The 21,226-nt window shown below is 39.4% G+C and overlaps 2 protein-coding genes across 5 annotated transcripts; both read left to right on the top strand.

The window, feature by feature from the left end:
• Positions 1-600: 600 nt before the first annotated feature.
• acat1 (acetyl-CoA acetyltransferase 1) lies at positions 601-9,580 on the top strand. The gene is made up of 12 exons (XM_003449807.4): positions 601-742; positions 3,763-3,810; positions 3,896-4,013; positions 4,194-4,289; positions 4,548-4,648; positions 4,874-5,017; positions 5,102-5,252; positions 5,344-5,439; positions 5,834-5,947; positions 6,655-6,719; positions 7,645-7,802; positions 9,186-9,580. The coding sequence occupies exons 1-12, from the start codon at positions 692-694 to the stop codon at positions 9,304-9,306; spliced, it is 1,263 nt and encodes a 420-aa protein (XP_003449855.1). The 5' UTR covers positions 601-691; the 3' UTR covers positions 9,307-9,580.
• A 681-nt stretch (positions 9,581-10,261) lies between these two features.
• tmprss2 (transmembrane serine protease 2) lies at positions 10,262-20,801 on the top strand. 4 transcript variants are annotated; one of them, XM_005454600.4, is made up of 14 exons: positions 10,262-10,355; positions 11,832-11,891; positions 12,110-12,260; positions 13,735-13,827; positions 13,955-14,071; positions 14,157-14,286; positions 14,851-14,967; positions 15,058-15,098; positions 15,393-15,561; positions 16,476-16,642; positions 16,747-16,842; positions 19,604-19,746; positions 19,832-19,984; positions 20,329-20,801. In XM_005454600.4, the coding sequence occupies exons 2-14, from the start codon at positions 11,877-11,879 to the stop codon at positions 20,335-20,337; spliced, it is 1,401 nt and encodes a 466-aa protein (XP_005454657.1). In that variant the 5' UTR covers positions 10,262-10,355; positions 11,832-11,876; the 3' UTR covers positions 20,338-20,801. The 4 variants fall into 4 exon arrangements, with proteins under 4 accessions (XP_005454657.1, XP_005454656.1, XP_025766661.1 ...); XM_005454599.4 differs by lacking the exon at positions 10,262-10,355 and adding an exon at positions 10,580-10,715; XM_025910876.1 differs by lacking the exon at positions 10,262-10,355 and adding an exon at positions 10,653-10,721.
• The last annotated feature ends 425 nt before the right edge of the window (positions 20,802-21,226 follow it).

Below are 21,226 nucleotides of genomic sequence, written 5' to 3'. Positions count from 1 at the left end.
ACACTAGTGAAACTGAACGTAATACATATGATGAGGGACTATCAAAATAAAACAGAAAACCAACACTGAGACACAGACTGAGACATACCAACTTGACACAGACAAAAAGGAAGACAGAGACAGGATACAGAGGGACCAGTCAGACATGGGGACATGCTTGGGGAAACAGAAGATAAATAGACTACAGAGGACAAAATATATGACGAGAGAAAATAGCAATGCACTTGTAATACACACACCCCAGACTTAAATACAAGAACCCAAACCTCACACAAAACTCAAAATACTGACTCAAAGTCCCTGGACCATGAGAGAATCAATTTATATTCTACAGCCATTATGTTGTACGATCAACATTTTTCTTCATTAAGCAGAAAAGTTTCCTATTGGCACTTAAATGAATAAACAATAAACAGGAACCTGTGAAATACTGTAAAATAAAATATTTATTTATATTTTTAAAAAATTATCAAAGTACATGTGATTATTGTGTGTTGATCGTAAAATATATATATAACCCAATATATTTTATTTAAGCAATACGCGTTGGATGTTGTGGATGAAACTACAATAACTACAATGCTTAGCCAATGATGACGTAGGAAGCACACCTCCTCCTGTGATTGGCTGATGCGTTTATTCGTGCGCTACTGAAGGTGAAGCGTTAGTCAGTTCTGTGTCTCAGTCCAAAATGTCATCCAATGGACTTTTAAGCATGCACGCTCAAATCTGTAAACGTCTGGTAAGTGATGGGGTGTGAAATTGTCAGCTTAGGTTTGTGGTCATGTTGTTGTAAGGCACAGGAAGGCTAGGCTGGCAGCACAGGGCCCTGGTTAACGTCAAGTAGCTGTGCTAACCTTTCTCTGTGTGTGTGAGTAGCGTCCTTGGCAAGTTAAAGTAATGCAAACATCTGAAAACATACTGTACTTGTAGCTGGTTGGTCAGAGTACTTTAAAGAAGCAGTAGTAGTATGCTTTACTGGCTTCAATACATTCGACGGTGTACCAGAAAGGACTAGTTGATACCAAAACAGGCTAGTTACAGCAGCAGCTGCAGCTAGCTTGGTTAGAACTCAAAGCGCCCGCAAAGAGTACCATTGAAACTCTAGCTCCTGTCACTTCATTAGGCAGCTGATATTACCTGAATACCTGCCTTTATTATCATATCCAACATATTTTTCACGGTGACAGTTTTATTCTAGAGCTTGATTCTAACGTGTGATGTTCGGGTCTGTGGGACACCTTTTCATTGTTTAGTAAACGGAAAGTTATTCAGATTTATCATTGTTTCAACAACGGCTAATTTTCTGTGAAGAACATATAAAATAACCAATTTTTAATGATCTCGAACTGTAATCGTGCTTGACACGTTTCGCCCCAGTTATGACAGATGGCTTAGCTGCTGCTTCTGGACAGGTTGTTTGTTTGTTTGTTTGTTTGTTTGTTTTTTCCCCGGGATGGAGTCATGTGCGCTGGTGCTTGTAATTATTAAGTCAATGTTTTTAATCAAGACAAACGGGCACGTGCACATGTAAGAAAATTAATACGAGATCTCTCATTGTTATTTATGCTGTGGATTGTGGAGACTAATATAGAGTATTCATTCACTAAAACACCAGAAAGTGTAATTGAATAAATATGATTTTACTGGAATTATTACTTGCTTATGCAAGTTTTTCTACTTTTAACAGAAAATTATATTTGCTGCATCAAGTGGCTTCACACACAGTCTAACATCCTGCGCATTCAGAAACTCATCATTTTGACTGTAGTAATGAAACCAATAAAAATTAAAGAATTGTTGTGCTATTACTATAAAATGATATTATTTGTTACTAGTTGTTAATAATTGTCATTACAAATGAGTCCCTGCCCTCAACAAACAAAGAAAACTTCTCTTTCTTTTTTATTCCCACTAATTCTCTCGGTGTAAATGTGTCATAGCAAACAGGAGAGCTGCATGTAGATGCAATTTCAGTCTAATCCAAACCGCAGACTCAGACTGACACGTTGCAAAAGTTCAGGAGCAACCTCTTAACTGTGTTGTGTTTGCTTAGATTCAAAAAGGTATCTAAAACATCAGAGCTGCTTCCAGCTTTGTTTGGCCACTTGTGGAACAAACCTGATGATGGAAAGTGTCAGACTACTAAAACATAAACTAAACACATCCAAACTCTTTTTTTTTTTTTTTTTACAAAGCTGAGGAGGTGACTTGGAGGGAAAAAACCAGGCCAACTCAGTCTGAAAGCTGAAAACCTGTGTGGCTGTCACAATCAATATAGCCCTCGTTTGTCAGTATGTTTAATTCTATAAATTGGTTTAAGTGAAGTACTCTGCTCTTTACAGTCACAGCTTGTTGTCTTGTTGTCTCAATGTTTTTCTTTCCCTGTTTGTGTGGGATTTAGCCACGATAGCACATACTGTTATCATAATTATCAATAGCCTGATATAACAAGTGCCCTTATTTAGACTTGTGCAGCACCTGCCTGTGTTATTGTTTCACAGAATAGGATTATGAGAATGTGACAATAGTTAAAAGTGGCCAGCAGATGTCACGGTGGAGACGGGTGTCAGAAAGTTTTAAAGCCTCAATACATTTGAACGTTTTAGTGTTTCACAAAACCTCACCTTGCCCGTTTCTACTACGTGGTGTTCTTTTATTGTGTGTCTGTGTGCGTACATGTGTATTTTGTGTTTCTGCTCCTGCTTTTTCCAAACAAGGTTCAAACATTTCAGTCACCTTCATCTGCCTGTTCCCGCGTTCTTGTAATTCTCCATATCGTTGAAAGGATTCTCTGATTGGGGAATTTCAGGACTTTTAGACAAGAGAGAAAATTTGGAAGATAACAGATAGGAAGAGTTTTCAGAACATGAGTCATTTTGCCTTTATTGGATAGAACAGTGCAGAAAGTAGACATCAGGGCAGGGCGAGAGTGAAGGGGTATAACACACAATAAATGATCTGGGGCTCTAAATTCCGTACGTTGGTCACTTCCTCAGCCAGGTGAGCTAAAGCAGCACCATCAGTTTGACACTGAACACCTGCTCTAAAGCAAACTCCTGGATATCAAAAATTATGAGACTGAATAGTGTCCTCGCCCAAGAGTGAGCCATTCAGCTTGGTTGGTAGCATGGTGCAACCAGGGCCAAGACAAATGGTGGTCCATCTTGTGGAGGGCATCAAAGCTGATTTTTACTCTTCATCCTAGATCCCATCTACAAATGTACCAGTGTCAGTTGATGTTCCCTGATTTGATCCGTAGCAACAGAAAGACAAGCTGCAATGTGTGTGTCAGAGGTGGACAGCAAGTAGTACATATGTAACACACACTGTTGTATAGGCTAGCACAAAAAGGCTGCTTGTAGATGAACTGTCAGTCTGTTGAAAGATATAAATGTCAGTAGTGATGACAGTTTGCTGCCTTTTATATTTGATTCATTTTTCTATTTCTATTACATTTTATGACCAAAAATCAAACAGCATTTTATTCATAAATGGGCTTCAATAGACGTAAATGACCAAATATTAACCATGTATATGGTCTGTATTACTTGGACTTGGGGTAAAATAAACATCTGTTAAGTACTGTTAGATACATTGTTATGGTTGTATTGGATAAAAAAATCCCCTAAATGTGTTGGGTCCATCAGACCCACAAATTCTGTTGGACTAACAAAGGTCAGACACCTGTCATAGGCATTATATCAGCTGAATACTTATGTTCACTTATTATTTATAACATTTATGATCTTGTCACTGTAGGTTCACAAGTATCTGTCGAGAACCTACACATCTCATCCTTCCCTCAATGTAAGTACTATCACTGAGAGCCTGCACTGACGGTTAATCATCTGTAGAGCACAATAACATATATACACTAAATGTATGGTCTTAGGAAGTCGTCATTGTCAGCGCAGTCCGCACTCCAATGGGATCCTTCAAAGGCAGCCTAGCTTCAGTTCCAGCCACCAAACTGGGCTCTATTGCCATCAAGGGGGCCATTGACAAAGCAGGTATGTTCGGCCACTTCACTTTCACTGCTTGGAGGGATCCACTTTCCTCTGTTGCTAGATCAACATCAGCTGGTGCTGTGTCCAAACAATAGGTTGAGTATCTGTCTCTCACGAGTGGGAACAGGGCTGCATCGAAACTGAGGTAGCTGTGCACGTTCAGTACGTTGCCTTTGTGTCTAGGAATTGCTCCGGAAGAAGTGAAGGAAGTCTACATGGGCAATGTGCTTCAGGCTGGCGAAGGACAGGCCCCCACACGACAGGCCTTGCTTGGAGCAGGTATGACCACTCAGTTATATTTAACCCACAATATTGATACATCTGTGCTGCCTTGAGGGATATTTTTGAGTCTGCAATATGAAGTATTCCCAATTTCTTGAGCTAAACACTGTTTTTTGAATATTATCTGTTGTTGACATTGGAGGCAAATTTGCTGCAGTTTCAAATGTGCATCCAAGCAGAATCCAGAGCTTGTGAGAAGATGCCTTCATCTAATTTCTGTTTTAGTAAGAATGATGTCTCTGATTGCCTCTACAGGACTGACCCTCAGCACACCAGCAACAACCATCAACAAAGTCTGTGCCTCTGGAATGAAGTCCATCATGATGGCAGCTCAGAGTCTAATGTGTGGACACCAGGTATTATCAGCATTAAATATGCAAGGTGTAACAAAACACGGAGTGCAGATTCTTCTCAAATATTGCATCTTTTGCTGTCATGCTAGTACTCGATGACAGATGTGATCCTGATAAATGCATAAATGCATGTGTTTATCAGGACTGAAAGAAACTTTTGTTTATAATGGGCTATTCCGGCTTTGTAATGCAAATTACTCTGACTATAGTTCTACATGTGTGACTTAGGATGTGATGGTGGCAGGAGGCATGGAGAGCATGTCCAATGTACCTTATGTCATGGCAAGAGAGACCCCATCCTACGGAGGAGTGAGGATGGAAGACCTCATTGTGAAGGACGGACTCACTGATGTCTACAACAAATTCCACATGGTGATCCTCATGTTCTACTTAATGTTGGAAAATTATAAGGCCTGTATGCATTTAGAGCATTATAATATTGTTGCTGTCTTACAGGGTAACTGTGCAGAAAACACAGCCAAGAACTGCAAAATCAGCAGAGAGGAGCAGGATGCGTACGCCATCAACTCTTATAGCCGCAGCAGAGCAGCGCATGAGGCCGGTGTGCTGGCAAAGGAGATAGTACCTGTTACTATTCCCCAGAAAGGTACAGGAAGATGGGAATACCATGTTTATCTCGGCCCAGTGACTTTAATTAGTGTTATTGCATAGCTAACGTTGTTGATGGGGTTTTGCAGGCAAACCTGATGTGGTGGTGTCTGAGGATGAGGAGTGGAGACGGGTCGACTTCAGCAAAGTCCCCAAACTGAGGGCTGTGTTCCAGAAAGAGAACGGTAACGATGAGTTATAGAGCAACCCGAAGCTGTGCGAAGCAGCCACATTCTTCTTGCACTTTAACACTAATTAAAATAAAACAAAAAGATTAAAAATTCGATTTTCTTTATTGTTTTTAAATAAGAAGTGTAACATCAGACAAATACAGTGCGTACTGGGCGTGATCAAAATGCTGTGGGAATCAGGTGTGTTTTATAGATTTTTTTTTTTTTTTTTTAATAGACTCACACATAAATATGTTTTTATTAAAATAACTTAAAATATTTTATACAAGTTCTGCTGCTACAAGAAATGTTAATAACAGTAATGTGGTTGCTCATCTGTGCGTTATTAAAGGTGTAATTTATTTTGATGCGTCTCTTGTTGTTGTTTTTTTTATTTTGCTGTTTTCAGGCACGGTGACAGCAGCCAATGCCAGCACACTGAACGACGGAGCTGCAGCTCTTGTTTTAATGACAGCAGATGCAGCAAAAAGACTCAATGTGACTCCACTGGCCAGGGTTGTTTGTAAGTTTTTCGTGGACGCTTGCTTCATGGAGAGCTTTATTGTTGGCTTGTTCTTGGTTCGCACTCACAAGGTGAAGGAGGAGGCAGTGCCGGTCGATACTGCTGGATAAAAACAAAAAGACAGTGTAAAACCCCAACAATTACCTGACACCATATGATCAAGTATTTGGTGACAGTGGGAAAGAAAAACATTTAACAGGAAGAAACCTCTGGCAGAACCACATTGACTGCTCTTTTTTTTTTTTTTTTTTTTTTTTTTTTTTTTTAAATCACAAGAAAACAGCAAATAAGTTTAAGCACTGATATTCGTTAGAGGCATCTTTAAAAGAGGGTTATTGCAAACCCAAAGGCCGAATGGCTCCAAATAGTTGGACCTTTATAAAGTGAAAAGAACTGGGTGGATGCTGACTTGATACATTTGACCATCATTTGTTCCAGTGGTATCTGTCCAACTATCTTCATTAAAGTAGCAAAAATCTGTCATAAAAAATCTTCTGTTGTAAAACCGTTAGCTGGCTTTGTTGAGTTGATGGTTTTCACTGCAGCCATTTGAATCTGACACCAGTTCTTCAGCATTTGTTTATATCAAGTGGTAAAATGAACTACTTTTGAAATGAAACTGTTTCCTGCTTAGAATATCTTTGGATGACTTTTGGTTGCCAAACAGTTCATATATATCTGTACATTCTCTGATTTCTTTTGCACAGCTTTTGCCGATGCTGCAGTTGCACCCATTGATTTCCCCATTGCTCCTGCATTTGCTGTACCAAAGGTGGGTTATGAGCATGTAGTCTGGCACTTACATTTTCTAATAATGTTGCAACAATGGGGCAACAATGACACAACCCCCAAAAACAGGCCACCAACAGTTTTTTCCCCCCCTCATCTTTTCTATTTTTTCACTAGTTTGATGAGACTAGTCCTCTATTAGGCCAGTCTCTGTATCACCTTATGCTTTTAGTAGTATGAGGCAATACTTGGACCCTACAGAGGTTGCACAGGTAGACCAACTCTGACAGGATGACACATCGACATCTGCCATTGACAGAAGGCTTTCTGTGTCTCCCAGCACAATTTCAAGAGCATGGAGATTCAAACAGACAGGCAGTTACTTTAGGATAGCTGGACTGGGCCGTAGAAGGTCCTTAAAGCATCATCAGGACTGGTATCTGCCCCTGTGTGCAAGGAGGAATAAGATGAGGACTGCCAGAGCACATCAACAACTCGTGTAGGTCACTAAAGAACCCAGAATAGCGTCTGAAGAACTGCAGGCCTCACTTGTTCCAGTCAAGATTACATAATTCAAGAATAAGAATAAGCCTGAACAAAAATGGGAGCGTTCTAAGGAGGAAACCACTGCTGACCAAAATGAACACAAACTCCCATTTTTCAAAAAACTATCTTGATGATTTGGGAAAATATTCTGTGGACTTGGGAGACAAAAGGTGAACAAAGAATTCCTCCCAGTCCAATCTGAAAGGCTCATCGTCAGTTATCACAAATGCTTGATCGTGCTTCTTGCTGCAAAGGGTGACACAACAACACAATGACATGAAACTGCATGTCGTATTTACCTGAGTTATATTTGTTTTGTGATTACTAAAGATTGTTCATATTTATATTTTTAGGTTAAATTCAAAGTATGTACAAAAGCATAATATAATAATTATTTAGACCCGTGTCTGTGTGTCTGTCAGGTGCTGGATGCAGCGGGGCTGAAGAACGATGATATTGCCATGTGGGAGATCAATGAGGCCTTTAGCGTGGTTGTGCTGGCTAACATCAAGATGCTGAACATCGACCCAGCAAAAGTCAACATTAATGGGGGAGCTGTGTCACTGGGACACCCCATTGGGTAGGTGACACAACAAAATGTTACAGCTTGGCTTTAACTCATCTGGTTCTTCTCAAAAGTATTTTTTTCTAGTAAATATGTTTACATTTGTCTGAAATATTCAGACGTGGCCCATAATATTGCAAACAATACATCATAACTGTTTCTCTTTGCAAACAAGAAACCTGGCAAGTAAGACGTGTCACAGCCCTGCTAACGTTTTTGGCTTTGTCAGAGTTAATTATTTAACTGGAGCAATGCTTAACCACAGGTGTGTGCATATTCTCTAAGCACTGACCTTAGCAATTGAGACTTTGTTGACTATGCTTAAAAAGCCAGCTCTGTGCCAACAAACCACTTAATTTAAATTAACTCTACAAATTCTGCAAAGAAGTGTGCTCAAATGTCCAGTCTGAATCATTCTAGAAGCTTGTCGATGGCTACCAAAAGTGCCATGGCCGAGATTAACTTGCTAAGAGACATTTAACCAATATAAATAGGTGTGTATGTATATATTTGAGCCTGTGTATATATAGTATTAAACATGTATAGATGAGAGAAAATCCAAAATAAATTCAAACCTGTTTACCCAATTTATTGAAAGTCATTAAAGAAAATCTCCGAAAAATCATTCCACTCTGGAAAAAGAACAGTCCAAATTAATCATTCCCGAAATGACTATTCATGGCAGGCTCAGCCTACGCTTGAAGCCGCCAAGGTGTTCGATGGCGGGGCTGACGTGATGCCACTGTTATGAATGAAATTTGCCACAGTCCAATAACTCCAGCCATACTGACCTTGTCCATTTAACATCTTTATTGCATTCCATCGGTTGTATTTATTGTTCAGCAGTTCTCTTTATCCAACGTCATTTATCATAAATCACAACAGCACAGCGGTCACAAACTGTTTGCTTTTTCTGACCAAACAACATCTGACACTAATTACGTGTGCCTACCTTAAATACAGTCCCATAAACACACCATACTGTAAAACACAAAATGTGACCCCGACTGGCACACATAAGGTAACAACACAAAACATGGCTCCTACACCCACGAATGAAATGATAAAGAAAATAAATTCTATTAATGTTGTAATCTACAACCATATGCTTTATTTGAATGCATATTGTGCATTTGAATTTGTTAAATTCTTAACTGTTACTGGTGACATGAGCCTAATCATGACATACAAACATGTAGGCCTCACCTGTAACCGCCAAGTCTTCTGGAATCGGCGCTGCTTCATCAGTCAGCATGTGTATCACTCAAAGCACTGAGACGGCAGGCACTGTGAGAATGTTTGATTTCTGTGCACTTTTGTAGTACGCCATGGCTTTTTAAAACTACAGTGGAAAAGAAAGTGAATAATATTGCCCTCCATTTCTCTTTCCTCTGTCAGGATGTCTGGTGCAAGAATTGTGGGTCACATGGTGCACAACCTGAAGTCTGGTCAGTACGGGCTGGCGGGCATCTGCAATGGAGGTGGTGGAGCTTCTTCTGTTCTGATCCAGAAGCTGTAAGGAGACCTGGCAAGAAGCTTCTGTTCCTTTGAGTTTGTTGAACTGTGCAGTGACTGTCTGCTGGTTCCAAAGGACTCTCACATCTATAAGCTCCTGTTAATTGTGAAGAAAGAATCTGTTACGTTAATGTCAGCGGCCTTAGCAAACAGCAACACGGGATTCCTGTGACATCATGACTCCAGTGTATAAAACACTCCTCTTGCTTGAGAACACGTCTTGTGCAAAAAATAGAGTAACATTTAACTCTGGTTAAATAAATAGTTTTTTGAAAGCACTGACTTGTTATTGGTCTGTTGTGAGCGTGTGTATTTACTGGGTAATACTACAATTACCAGTTTCTGTTGTTTTTCAAACTGGCCACTAGATGTCGCAACTAACTTCCTCAAGTTAAGTTGTTACACTGGATACATAAGGTGCCAGAGGTAAGCGATAACATTGACTGTGCTCTGTTAGCTGTTGCAGATAATACAGCCAATGTCTTTTTAACCTTTTGAAATTGGGGGTTAAAGGATCAGTTTGCCTCTTATTATAAGAACTGCACTTTTCCCTCTTCTTAAATATTCCCTGCTCAATCTTTAAAAAGTTCTGAAGGTGGGAAACAAACATTTGTCTGTAATGATGAAACATGAATTAAACTTTATTATTTATATTAAGAGAAGAATGTAAAACTGGCCCCATGAAAAGTGACTGTCCAGAAGGAATCTGAATGCACTGTGGTGCCGAAGAAGTTTTGCCTTTCCAAGAATAGCATTAGAATCTTTATAGACTCCTCTTGTTTCTATTTATTTAATCATTTCTTTTGGGGTTTTTTCAAATATTACATTATATGTGGAATAGTATGACAAAAAAGATGCTAGACAGATACCATTTTTGATGGCTGAAGCATTGGTAAATATTCATAAGTTAATCCATGTGTTTAGACATAATTCGCCCATAGAGTTTAGTGTACTCATGTTTGTGGGGTGTGGTTTAAGTGTAGTGTTGCTGGAAATGTATCATGTTTTACCCCTGTGGGTGAACACCTAGTCAGGATACGCTGCTCCGTAAAGGTAAGTTTCATCAAAACCGGGGGAAGGAGAGTGCAATGAGTGGTTAGCTTTATGCAGGATGTTTTGTTTCCTCTAATTAGCTTGTACTCGATGATCCCTCATTATCCTCACACCCTTTCAAAGTCTGTTTAAGGTTGTGATTGTGTCATTTAGACATTATGTACCTCCCCCGTGTCCTTCGTGACCGTCATCTGTCTTTACCTATTTTGCGTTTCCTGACAGTTGGCACATTCATAGAGTTAAATATTAACAGGGTCTGAAAGTCCTTTGTCCATTGCTTTTTAAAGTCCACTTATATAGACGTCACAAATTAAACTGAGGGAACTCTTTGCTTTGACAGGACCGAGATTTACACTTAATGTAAGTGTATGTATTACACCTTTTCACCCCATTTTTAATCTTCTTCATGTTATTGTTGGCAGAATATAGTAGAATCTTATTAGGCCCCAGAGTAAAGCTGTGAAGACTGGTAGGAGATGGAGCTTTGATTACCAACACATGTCCCTTATGCAAAACTTAAGCTTGTATGAGATGCACAGGATTGTTACACCAATCTGCAAACCTCAGAAATATATATAGAACACTGTCTTTCATCCGTACTGAAGGATGGTGCTTTGTAATGGGACTGGTATTGTATCAAAAGCATTTGTTTACATTTGTCTCAATACAAACGTGTGTATTTCAGTCTGTGTGGAGATTTGTGTGTTTGTAGCAAAAGTTACATGAAAAAAAAAAAGAAAAAGTAAAACTGGATGATTGTAACTTGTGATTTGTGTGTTGTTGTTGTTTTTTATAGAGATTTGAGCTTTAATACTTTTGAACCATTCATACTCACAGAACAGACATGGACACACACACATACAGATTTTTCTACGCACACACAAATCTGATTACACGTACACGAACTGGAATATGCACATGTGAATTAAGATAGTAAGATATGCCCATATTCTTTGCACCTGTCATTTTTTTACCCAATTGTGTGTAAATCCACTTGAGCACCACATGCTGGTTGGGCACACACAGTGGGAAAGGGCGTGACTCTGGCTGTTGATTACATTTGAGGCGAGAAAGAAAATGAGACAGAAAGAGAGAGAAACAAATGAGTGCGGTAACAGAGTCAGAGAACTGAAGGAAACTTTCAAGGTGAGAACTAGTAAATAATTCTAAGTAATTTAGCTGTCCTGGATCACATGATACCTTCATACCAAAGTAAGATGAGGAAGTATTCATTCAAAAATGTTCTCTATTCAGTTTAACTCTTATTTGTGAATAACAGAAAAGTGTAAAGAAGAATTTCTGTTTCATTTTAATATGTGTGTGTTATTTCTTTAGCTTCTTATTGTGGGGCCAAGCTGTCCAGTTTAATGAAAAAATACAAATCTGCAAAGATGTATGAATGTTTTGTTTTTATACCTGTGTGGCACTTAACAACTAGTATTTAAATGTTTTTAAATTTTACACATCACTTCTCAGGTTTGACAGAGTTCCTCTTCTTCAGGCTGTAAAACCAGTTTCACTATGAATAATAATCAGGTAAGGTCAGTTTCACAGTAGAAAGGTAGCATTTTTGAAACACCTCAGACGTTATTCTCAGGTTGTCATTTGACTGAACATACATATACAATCATAGGCTCGATCTGATATCTCAATTTTATAACTGAATCTAACAAACCGATGCTGATGAAATGATTACCTCAATGACAGGTAGAGCAAATAAATTCATCTAATTTTTTTTGTCTGTATATCTCCAGGCGAATGGTCCCATGTATGACAACCAAGTGTTTAAACATGAAGAATATAGTCCTCCATATTCTGTAACAGAGCAGATCCCCAGCCATTCCTCCATCAACCAGTATTATACTTCAACACCCGGAATACCAGCTAATCCAAGGCAAACAAAAGGTACTGGAATATTTGATTTGACCAAGGTTGTCACTTGGCAAATGTCCATCTGGAAATATCTATTGCACATTCACAGAATCATTAACTTATTTTTGTTCCACATTTTAAATCCACACATACTAATTTAACCTAAATAATTATTTCCCTGTTCACATGAATACAGTTTCAATAGACTCTTTTCTAGAGACACAAGACAACGTGGCTAAAATAGTTTTAAAATGTTGTTGTCTAAAAGTTGGCAGGCAAAAAAGCCGTGGTGACTGTTACATCAACTGATGAATTTATTGATTAACTGATTTTTAAAGTCGATAAACTTGAAGAGTTTTACAGTGTTTCCACAAGTTAAATATTGTGCAAATTTTAATATGCAGCATAAAATAGGTAACTGTAACTTCCTCCTAACCACTAGATACTCACAAATTTCAGAACGCGGACACTGAACTTTCCAGACACACCTTTCTGAATATGACTGCATTCATAGAGAGTTGCAAACTATAAAAGACATACAAAACAAAACAATAAAACACAGAGTGGAGTTATACTTTTGCATAAAGTTTACTTATATTGTGCAATGCAGAAACTATTCATATTAAATGAAATGCTTTAGTTTCATAAACTCAATAAAAATAAACTCTAAAAAAAAAGTTAGAAGATGTTAAAAGCAAAAGAAAAGAAAAAGTAAATGATGTGTTTATTTACTTCAAGAATTTTGGTTTACAATGTTTATATGAGCCACAAAGTAAGTTAGCTATGTTTATGACTCTTCTTTGGTAGAGGTTTATTGCTTCTTGTTGACTGTTTTATGGTTTACATTATTATAATATCACAATTGTCATCTGTCATCACAGTGGCTGTTTAGATTTCTAAAGCATGGGCAAACTCACTGCAGCTGTGTCTTGTTTGTGACTGCACATTAATGATTGGGATAGTTATACATTAATACAGCTCCAAATCACAACAACAGTCACCTCAAGGTGCTTTATATTGTAAGGTAGACCCTACATTAACACATACAGAGAAAAACTGTATGTGTTTTGGGGAAGGAAAAACTCCCTTTTAACAGGAAGAAACCTCCAGCAGAACCAGGCTCAGGGAGGGGCGGGGCCATCTGCTGCGACCGGTTGGGGTGAGAGAAGGAAGACAGGATAAAGACATGCTGTGGAAGAACGACAGAGATTAATACCAATTATTATTCAGTGTAGAGAGGTCTATTAACACATAGTGAGTGAGAAAGGTGACTGAAGAAGAAATACTCAATGCATCATGGGAATCCCCCAGCAGCCTACACCTATTGCAGCATAACTAAGGGAGGATTCAGGGTCACCTGATCCAGCACTAACTATGTGCTTTATCAAAAAGGAAAGTTTGAAGCTTAATCTTAAGTAGAGATAGTGTCTGTGTCCCAAATCAACAGTTTTTCCATGAATTTTTACAAATTGATAGAGGATTGTCTTTTTTTAATCTTGGCCTTCAGGAAGAAAGAAATGTCACTGGAAGTACATCCTGGGTGCACTTCTGTGTGTGACTGTTATCCTGGCAGTGCTCGGACTCTTGCTGTGGTACTTCCGTAAGTTGACTTGAAGACTGTTGCAGCTGCATAAAATTATTTTTATAATTTAAGTATTGTAATGTGGCATGATTCTGCATGCTCTTGTATATATGAGGTACACAGTAGTAAATGCATGTGCTCACAGTATACTACCGGTGTCTACTGGGGAAGTCGTGTGGAAAAGGTGGGATGTGTCTGAGCCATACCCGGTGGTGTGATGGAATCATTGACTGTCCAGATGAAGAGGATGAATCTCAGTGCTGTAAGGCATTCAAATCAGTGTCTCAGTCTTCCACACAGTTATTTAGTGTACAAATCTATTTTTTAATAGACTTGATGTTTCACAGTTCGCCTCCAAGGGGCCAACTCCATGCTGGAGAGTTATTCATCAAGCAGCCAGACCTGGATGCCCGTGTGTGCTGACAACTGGGATAATAACTATGGAAGAACTGTGTGCAGACAGATTGGTTACAGCAGGTGCTCATTGTCCTTTCCCACTGACACACTTTTGCAATGTGTGGTGTAAAAACCTCACTCATATTACATGACTTATGATTTATATTGCTACTGGACCCCTAATAATTTCCAAATTAAAGCATTTTTATAAAAATTTACATACAAAATATTTTCTTTGATTAGATATAATAGATATGATTTTGAAATAACCATGTGCGGGTCACATTACTGTAACTCCTCAGGCCTTTTGGGCTTGAGAAAAAATTCAACAGGTTCCTTAAATATGAGAATCATTTTGTAATTTTACACCTGGGGGCCTGTATGATACTTGGGTGATATAATGTTTTTTTCGTTTAGCTGCACAGAGCTACTGCTTACCTGTGAAAAACAATGAATGTACTTAGTTTCTCCACCCACTGAGACAACAACTAATATTCCTTTGAAATGACAAACGTGCAGTATTGATTAGTACATATTTTTCAAAGTTCTAACTCAGAGGGAATGTCCTTGCATGACATGCATGTGCATGTATGAGTACAGTCTGCTGGTCTCGTCGTCACATGTGCCTCTGTATGTGTCCCACAGAGATGATTATTTTGCCTACAGCCAAACCAGTGCAGGTGTTTTGGCCTCCAATGGATATATGAGGCTGAAGTCCGGAAGTAGTAGTGGCTCACTAATACAGTCACAGCTCACTCACAGGTATACACAACCACATATCACTGAGTGATCAATTCATACACACCACAGCATTTATAAAATGTGCTGTTTTTTCATCCTTTCACTTTGCAGCTTACTGTGCTTCTCCAATGCTGTCACACTTCAGTGTATTGGTAAGCTACTGTGTTCACTGTGACATACGTGAAATAATAATGTAAATCCTCAAAACTTGATTCTGTTTATCTGGACGCCGTGTTTTCAGTGCAAGAAGCATTTCGTCACTTGGATGAGTGATGTAGTATTTCTCACTCTGAAAACGCTACGTCCAGAGTGATTGGATGATTGATCATACATCAATGTAATAATTTAGTCTGTCCATCTGTCTGATGCTACAGCGTCTGAATTGGAAAGGTGTTTACAGAAGCTTGAAGGTCAGTGAAAGTAATATTGAGCTCCTCTGTCCTCAGAATGTGGCAAGAGTTCAGCAGCTCCGAGCAGTCGTATTGTGGGTGGCACAGAGGCTGTAAATGGAGCCTGGCCATGGCAGGTCAGCCTCCGGGTTTCGGGTCGACACAGCTGCGGAGGCTCCATTATCAGCCCATACTGGATCCTGTCTGCTGCACACTGCTTTGAATAGTGAGAGCTTCTATTCTCTGCTTTCTTTCACCCATTCTACATGAACATGTCATTGTGCTGTGAAGCTGTGTGTTTCATTTGATACTGACCTGCTTATTCATTTCAGTATCTTAACACGCATAACAAGAAGCACTCTACAAACTTCCGCCAAGGCAATAGTTTTACAGATAATTTATGACCTTGAAGTCCTTGGTAGATATAAGCCATATTTTAATGGAATATTAATATGACCTTACCCACCTCTACCTAGTGTTATTAGAATTTATTCAAAACTTTTCAAGCTATCATGTTAACACGAACAGAGGACACATGGACACAAGCAATAGCAAAAACATGATCCCCTTGACGGAAGTAATCCTGATTCAAAGAACTACCTGTGTGTGTCATATTTACAGCTTAATGACTTAGAGCGTGCCTACACAGGATACATGGGAATTTTACTTTATTGCAATATATTTATTCATATGTTGGTCGAAAGGTTACTGTGTCACTGATAGCAGTGAAGCACGCGACGTGTTGTGCAAGTTTAGTAGGTTTGTCTCCTTTTCGACAACAGGTTCACTTACTGTGTTTATCCCATAGAAGACATTAACATTAACTATCTTACTTCAAGTAAGGTTTGGCCACGCAGCTTTGACAACCATATATTCAATTAGATGATAAAACTGTGTAAGACTTAGAGGCTGGAACTGCCAAGTCGTTACTGTACAGTGTCCTCAATTTCTCAGCAAGAGCCACCTTTACTTTTTATGTCGAGTCTCCAACTATCAGTTGTCGAGTCCTCCACTCAAGTGGAGCATTCATAATGGATCAATAGTGACCTCGTGTTCATCTTTTATCTACAGTGTTATCCACTTTTGACTAATATTTAATAAATCCACCATGCCCATTTCACCTTGTGTTTTCCTTGGCAGTTACTCTTCTCCTTCATCGTGGATGGTATACTATGGGGACGTGAACTTGAATAAGATGTTTAATGGTGGAGGAGTTCAGAAAATCATCAACCATAAAGATTTTGACACAAGAACTAATGATTATGACATTGCTCTCCTAAAGCTTTATACACCTCTGACTTTTAACAGTAAGTAAAGTTAAAGTAGTTAAATTCACATGTTCATTTCAATGTTACTGTGATGATGTTACTGCAAATCCAGCACTCTAAGGTGATACATGTTTATGCCTCAGATAAAGTTCGGCCGGTGTGTCTCCCCAATGTTGACCTGAACCTTTCTGGTAATCGTCAAGCATGGATCACAGGATGGGGAGCATTGCAGTCAACAGGTGAGGCAAAACCATAACTGAATATGTCAAACCTTCAGTGTATAGTTTAATAGAGAATTTTAAACATAAAAAACAAAAACATAACACGTACATAGGTACTCACAGCCTTCACCATAACACCCAAAATGTAATTCAATTGTATTTCTATAGCACCATTTATATAGCAGCAAATGTTTAATACAATACAGGGAAACTCCAACAATCACATGACCCCCTGTAAGCAAGCACTATGGTGACAGTGGGAAGGAAAAACTCCCTTTTAACAGGAAGAAACCTCCAGCAGAACCAGGCTCAGGGAGGGGCGGGGCCATCTGCTATGACCAGAGATAAATAATAACATAAATAAATTAAGTGTATCCTGGGGCCTGTTCTTCGTACCTCGCTAAGTAAGTTAGCCGGATTTGAATGTTGACGATTTCGCGTGATCTTGGATCGTTCGGTTCTCCGAAGCTCATCTGGGACTTGCTGTCATAGCAACAGATCCGTAAGCGTAAACCTGCTCGGGAGCAGGTTTACTTTATGTAAACAGGATTAGATCGCGGCCACTCAGGTATGTCCGCTGCAGTTATATGAAAGCACGAGCGATATTTCGCCACTGTTTTACCATAAATAAATATCATCAATGTAACTAAAGATAATGCAGCATTTGATTCTTTTATTGATTTCATACAGATACATACAGGTCATTTCCGAAAAAAAGGGAAATGTACTATTAATCATTCTATTACATGTAGTAGATCATGTCAGATGTAATTCATATTTTAGAGTAGTAATAGTAAATTACTACGTGCAATCAAGATGAGAGACCACGACTATAAACGCGAAGGTGGATTTGGGAAGTCTGTCGCAGCCATGTCCTGTCCGTTTGTACGCGAGCAAGGAAGGTGCAAGATTGATAAGGAGAGTTTACAGAATTTAGCGTATATTGCGGGATAGACAGGATCCTTTAGCTCAGCGCGACGGTGTGCTCATAGAGAGATATCGATTCTCCCGTGAGGGTATTATTCTCTCTCTCTCTCTCTCTCTCTCTCTCTCTCTCTCTATACTTACTGTACTGTATATACTTACTCCCGACTTACTGTGCATGCTTCAGTCACCCCTTGCATGGGAACAGGTAAAAGTGATGGAGTGTTATGTCAAACTACACACAAAAAAACCCACAATGTCAATAAATGTCACAGTACAAAAAGGGGTGTGACGAGGGGGTGCAGGACCACCACCTGTCTTTATTTGCTCTGCCCTTTTCTTGGTTGCTGTTATAAACAAACAAACAGATTATTCCAGGGTCTCTTGTCATAGACTAAAAGCAATATAAGTGATAAATATTACCATTCTGTGGAATATTCTTATATTTCACTTTTACTTGTTCCCATGTTCTAGTGGGTCCTGTTGTGGCTCTAATGTGAAAGAGGATATGATGTAATATAATATAATGTGGTATAATATAATATCACATGATATAATGTAATATCGTGGATCACTTACGAGTTTAATTTGTCAGCAACTTTCTGCCAGCCCTCTCTCCTTGCTTTTGCAGCCTTTGCAGTGTTCCCCTGCGTTTTAATTAAACTCTGAAACTCCTGATATCCCTCAATCAAGAGTTCTTGGTCTGCTGCCGTGAAATACTGAGCGCGCTCCTTCGACATCTTCGCCGACCAATCACAGAGTTGCTGATCAATGTTTCTACTATCGATGCGTAGCCCCTTTTAAGCCACCCAGTGATCTCAGATTACTTCATCCAGCTATACTAATCGTCAACAACAGGTGTGTTCGGAGAACCGGATTAGCGAGCTCAAAGTTAGCGCGATGATTTGATCTTGGATGTGTCATTTGATCTTGGATGTAGTAAGCGAGGTACGAAGAACGGGCCCCTGTTTCCACTGATGACTTGCCAGATGTTTCTACAACTTGCATGGTGTCCACCTGTGGTAAATTCAGTTGGTTGGACACATAGAAAAACTAACTAAAAACCTAAACTGAGGAAAAACTAAACAAAGATCTAACCACAGGGAGCGTGGGAAAACTACAGAACATGAGCATGAAGAGATGACCAGACACGGGTAAACAAGCAGATGACCCAACAATAAACAAAGACAGAGGACTTAAATACACAGAACGGCAATGAGGAAAGCGGAAACACATGGGGAACACAGCTGATACGAATTAGCGTGACGCCACAGGGGAAGCAAAACTAAACACACCGAACATGGACAGTGAGACTATCAAAATAAAACAGGAAACACCGAGACATAGACTGACACATGACATAGACTGACACATGAGCTTGACAGGAGGCAAGGCAAATGAGAGAGGGAGCGAAGGAACACGAGAGAGAGACATGACGGGCTGAGGAAACGTGGAAAGACACACAGGAAGGGGAGACAAGGCATCTCGACAAGACAACATGGAAACTAAACATAGCCCAAAAAGAAAACCAAAATATTACACACAAAGAAATCACAAAACACCATTAATTCCAAAAGGCTGGCTCAAATGACCCAAGTCACTGGAAATTAGTTGATTCCGGTCCTGGCCAATTGATCGATGCATCTCTAATTGTAAGTTCTTATATAATCATGTAACACTGACCAGGATCTTCAACAAAGACAGACATAATCACTGTTTAGACTATTACAGATATGTTAAAGCTAGTGAGCAGAACAGGCTCTTTCCAACCGAGAAAGAAAAGAAATACAAAGTTCATTGTGTGACCGCCTTTCATGTTTGTCTGAGTTAACAGTGTGAATAATCCTTTTTCCAGGGCCATCCCCCAACATAATGAATCAAGCCCAGGTGACCATTTACAGCAGGGCCACTTGTAATGCACCTGAAGTATTAAATGGTGAAGTCACCAAGACCATGTTCTGTGCAGGTAAACTGCAGGGAGGAGTTGACTCCTGTCAGGTCAGTCTGATCTCCCTGTCACACACTCTGAGATGTAGCAATACGTGTATAACCTGAGATATGTCTGTGGTTCTGTGTGCTGCAGGGTGACAGTGGAGGTCCCCTGGTCGTGAAAGAAGGAGATCGATGGTGGCTGGCAGGAGCTACTAGCTGGGGTTATGGATGTGCTTTGAAGAACAAGCCAGGAGTCTATGCCAATGTACCATTCTTTATTGACTGGATATTCAAAAAAATACAGGTACATATGCAATAAAGTCCTGTGAAATTATCTGTTGATTAATCAGTGGTGTCAAATGTTTATCCCATATTTTCTCTGCCACATAGAATATACATTTATATTTGTAAGTTTAGCTAGAAAGTCATAGCAGTGCTTTATTTGTGCGTACTGTGCTCTTCTGTGCACTTTTCACATGACTTTGAATGTTTGACTGTTTTTCAGGTTGTGTCTTTGATTACTGATAAGAATGAAGGATCATACATCTCTGATACATAATTTGGTGATTAATAATCATCCAAGAGAACAAAAGAGAATCTGTTTTTCCCCCTAAATCTAATCATACTTTTTCTTCTTTACCTCCATAGAATAACTGAGACATCGGTGAATATTGAAAGGAACTACTTGAGTTACTTGCAAAACAAAAATCAACCAACAAAATGAATGATCAGCATTTTTATATTCTTGTTTTCAGCATGCACTGAATGTCTTGCATTTGGACAAAATAAAGCTATTATTTGGTCCAATAAAACTAATTTTCAGCAAAGAGTTGTTTTTTGTAAATTCACATTGTGTGATAGATGTGCTACAGAAAAATGTAGCTTTGCTTTTCTTACTTCTGCCTGGCTAACGAAACTTGCCATGCCATGCCTGATACAATGAAATGAATTCATACATGTGGCTTTTGGCTCACACCTCAACTAAGTATGATGTCCTTGAAGTGGAACAGCAAGGTCAAAGCCAGGAAATCAAATTTTCACAGTCACATAACGTTATGTAATAAATTCCACTAGAGTTGTATCTCATAACTGTTTCAAAATAAAATATGGCCAATGTAAAACTTTCTGAAATGGTTATTTTTTCCCCCCAATTTTTCCCCTATTGGCTTCTCACTAGAGTTGGATGTCTTGAGACCGGTCTCGAGACCACTTTTACGTGGTCTTGGTCTCGTCTTGGTCTCGACGGACTTTTGTCTTGGTCTCGCTGTTTCGGTCTTCCGTTCTCAAATCGACATAGTGTTCGGGAGATTTGGAGTCAACCATCAACGGAGCGGGGGGGGTGGCTTACTGGGCTTAAGCCCGGGTCATTTTTTCAGAAGCATGGGGTTTTTTGGAGTGTAATTTGTTAGTTAGATGCCTGGCTGACAACTGTATAAAACAAAAACAACACACGAAGCACAGAGCGCACCGTCGTAATTTTGGTATGATCCGAGCTTGGACACTAGGCGACTGAGCACAGCACGCATGTGAGCGAGGGGGGAGAAGC

This window comes from Oreochromis niloticus, linkage group LG10, assembly GCF_001858045.2.
Source record: "Oreochromis niloticus isolate F11D_XX linkage group LG10, O_niloticus_UMD_NMBU, whole genome shotgun sequence".
In the NCBI taxonomy this organism is placed as follows: domain Eukaryota; kingdom Metazoa; phylum Chordata; class Actinopteri; order Cichliformes; family Cichlidae; genus Oreochromis; species Oreochromis niloticus.
Note: the sequence above shows the minus strand (reverse complement) of the source record. Positions and strands in the feature narration are given on the sequence as shown.

What these genes read in the sequence shown, in the direction of transcription:
- acat1 (XM_003449807.4), top strand. Translation starts at nt 692, where the DNA reads ATGTCATCCAATGGACTTTTAAGCATGCACGCTCAAATCTGTAAACGT. An exon ending in CATCTCATCCTTCCCTCAAT is followed by an intron (nt 3,811 to 3,895) that starts GTAAGTACTATC and finishes GTATGGTCTTAG; the next exon opens with GAAGTCGTCATTGTCAGCGC. An exon ending in GTCTAATGTGTGGACACCAG is followed by an intron (nt 4,649 to 4,873) that starts GTATTATCAGCA and finishes TGTGTGACTTAG; the next exon opens with GATGTGATGGTGGCAGGAGG.
- tmprss2 (XM_005454600.4), top strand. An exon ending in TGTCACACTTCAGTGTATTG is followed by an intron (nt 15,099 to 15,392) that starts GTAAGCTACTGT and finishes CTCTGTCCTCAG; the next exon opens with AATGTGGCAAGAGTTCAGCA. An exon ending in GGGAGCATTGCAGTCAACAG is followed by an intron (nt 16,843 to 19,603) that starts GTGAGGCAAAAC and finishes TCCTTTTTCCAG; the next exon opens with GGCCATCCCCCAACATAATG.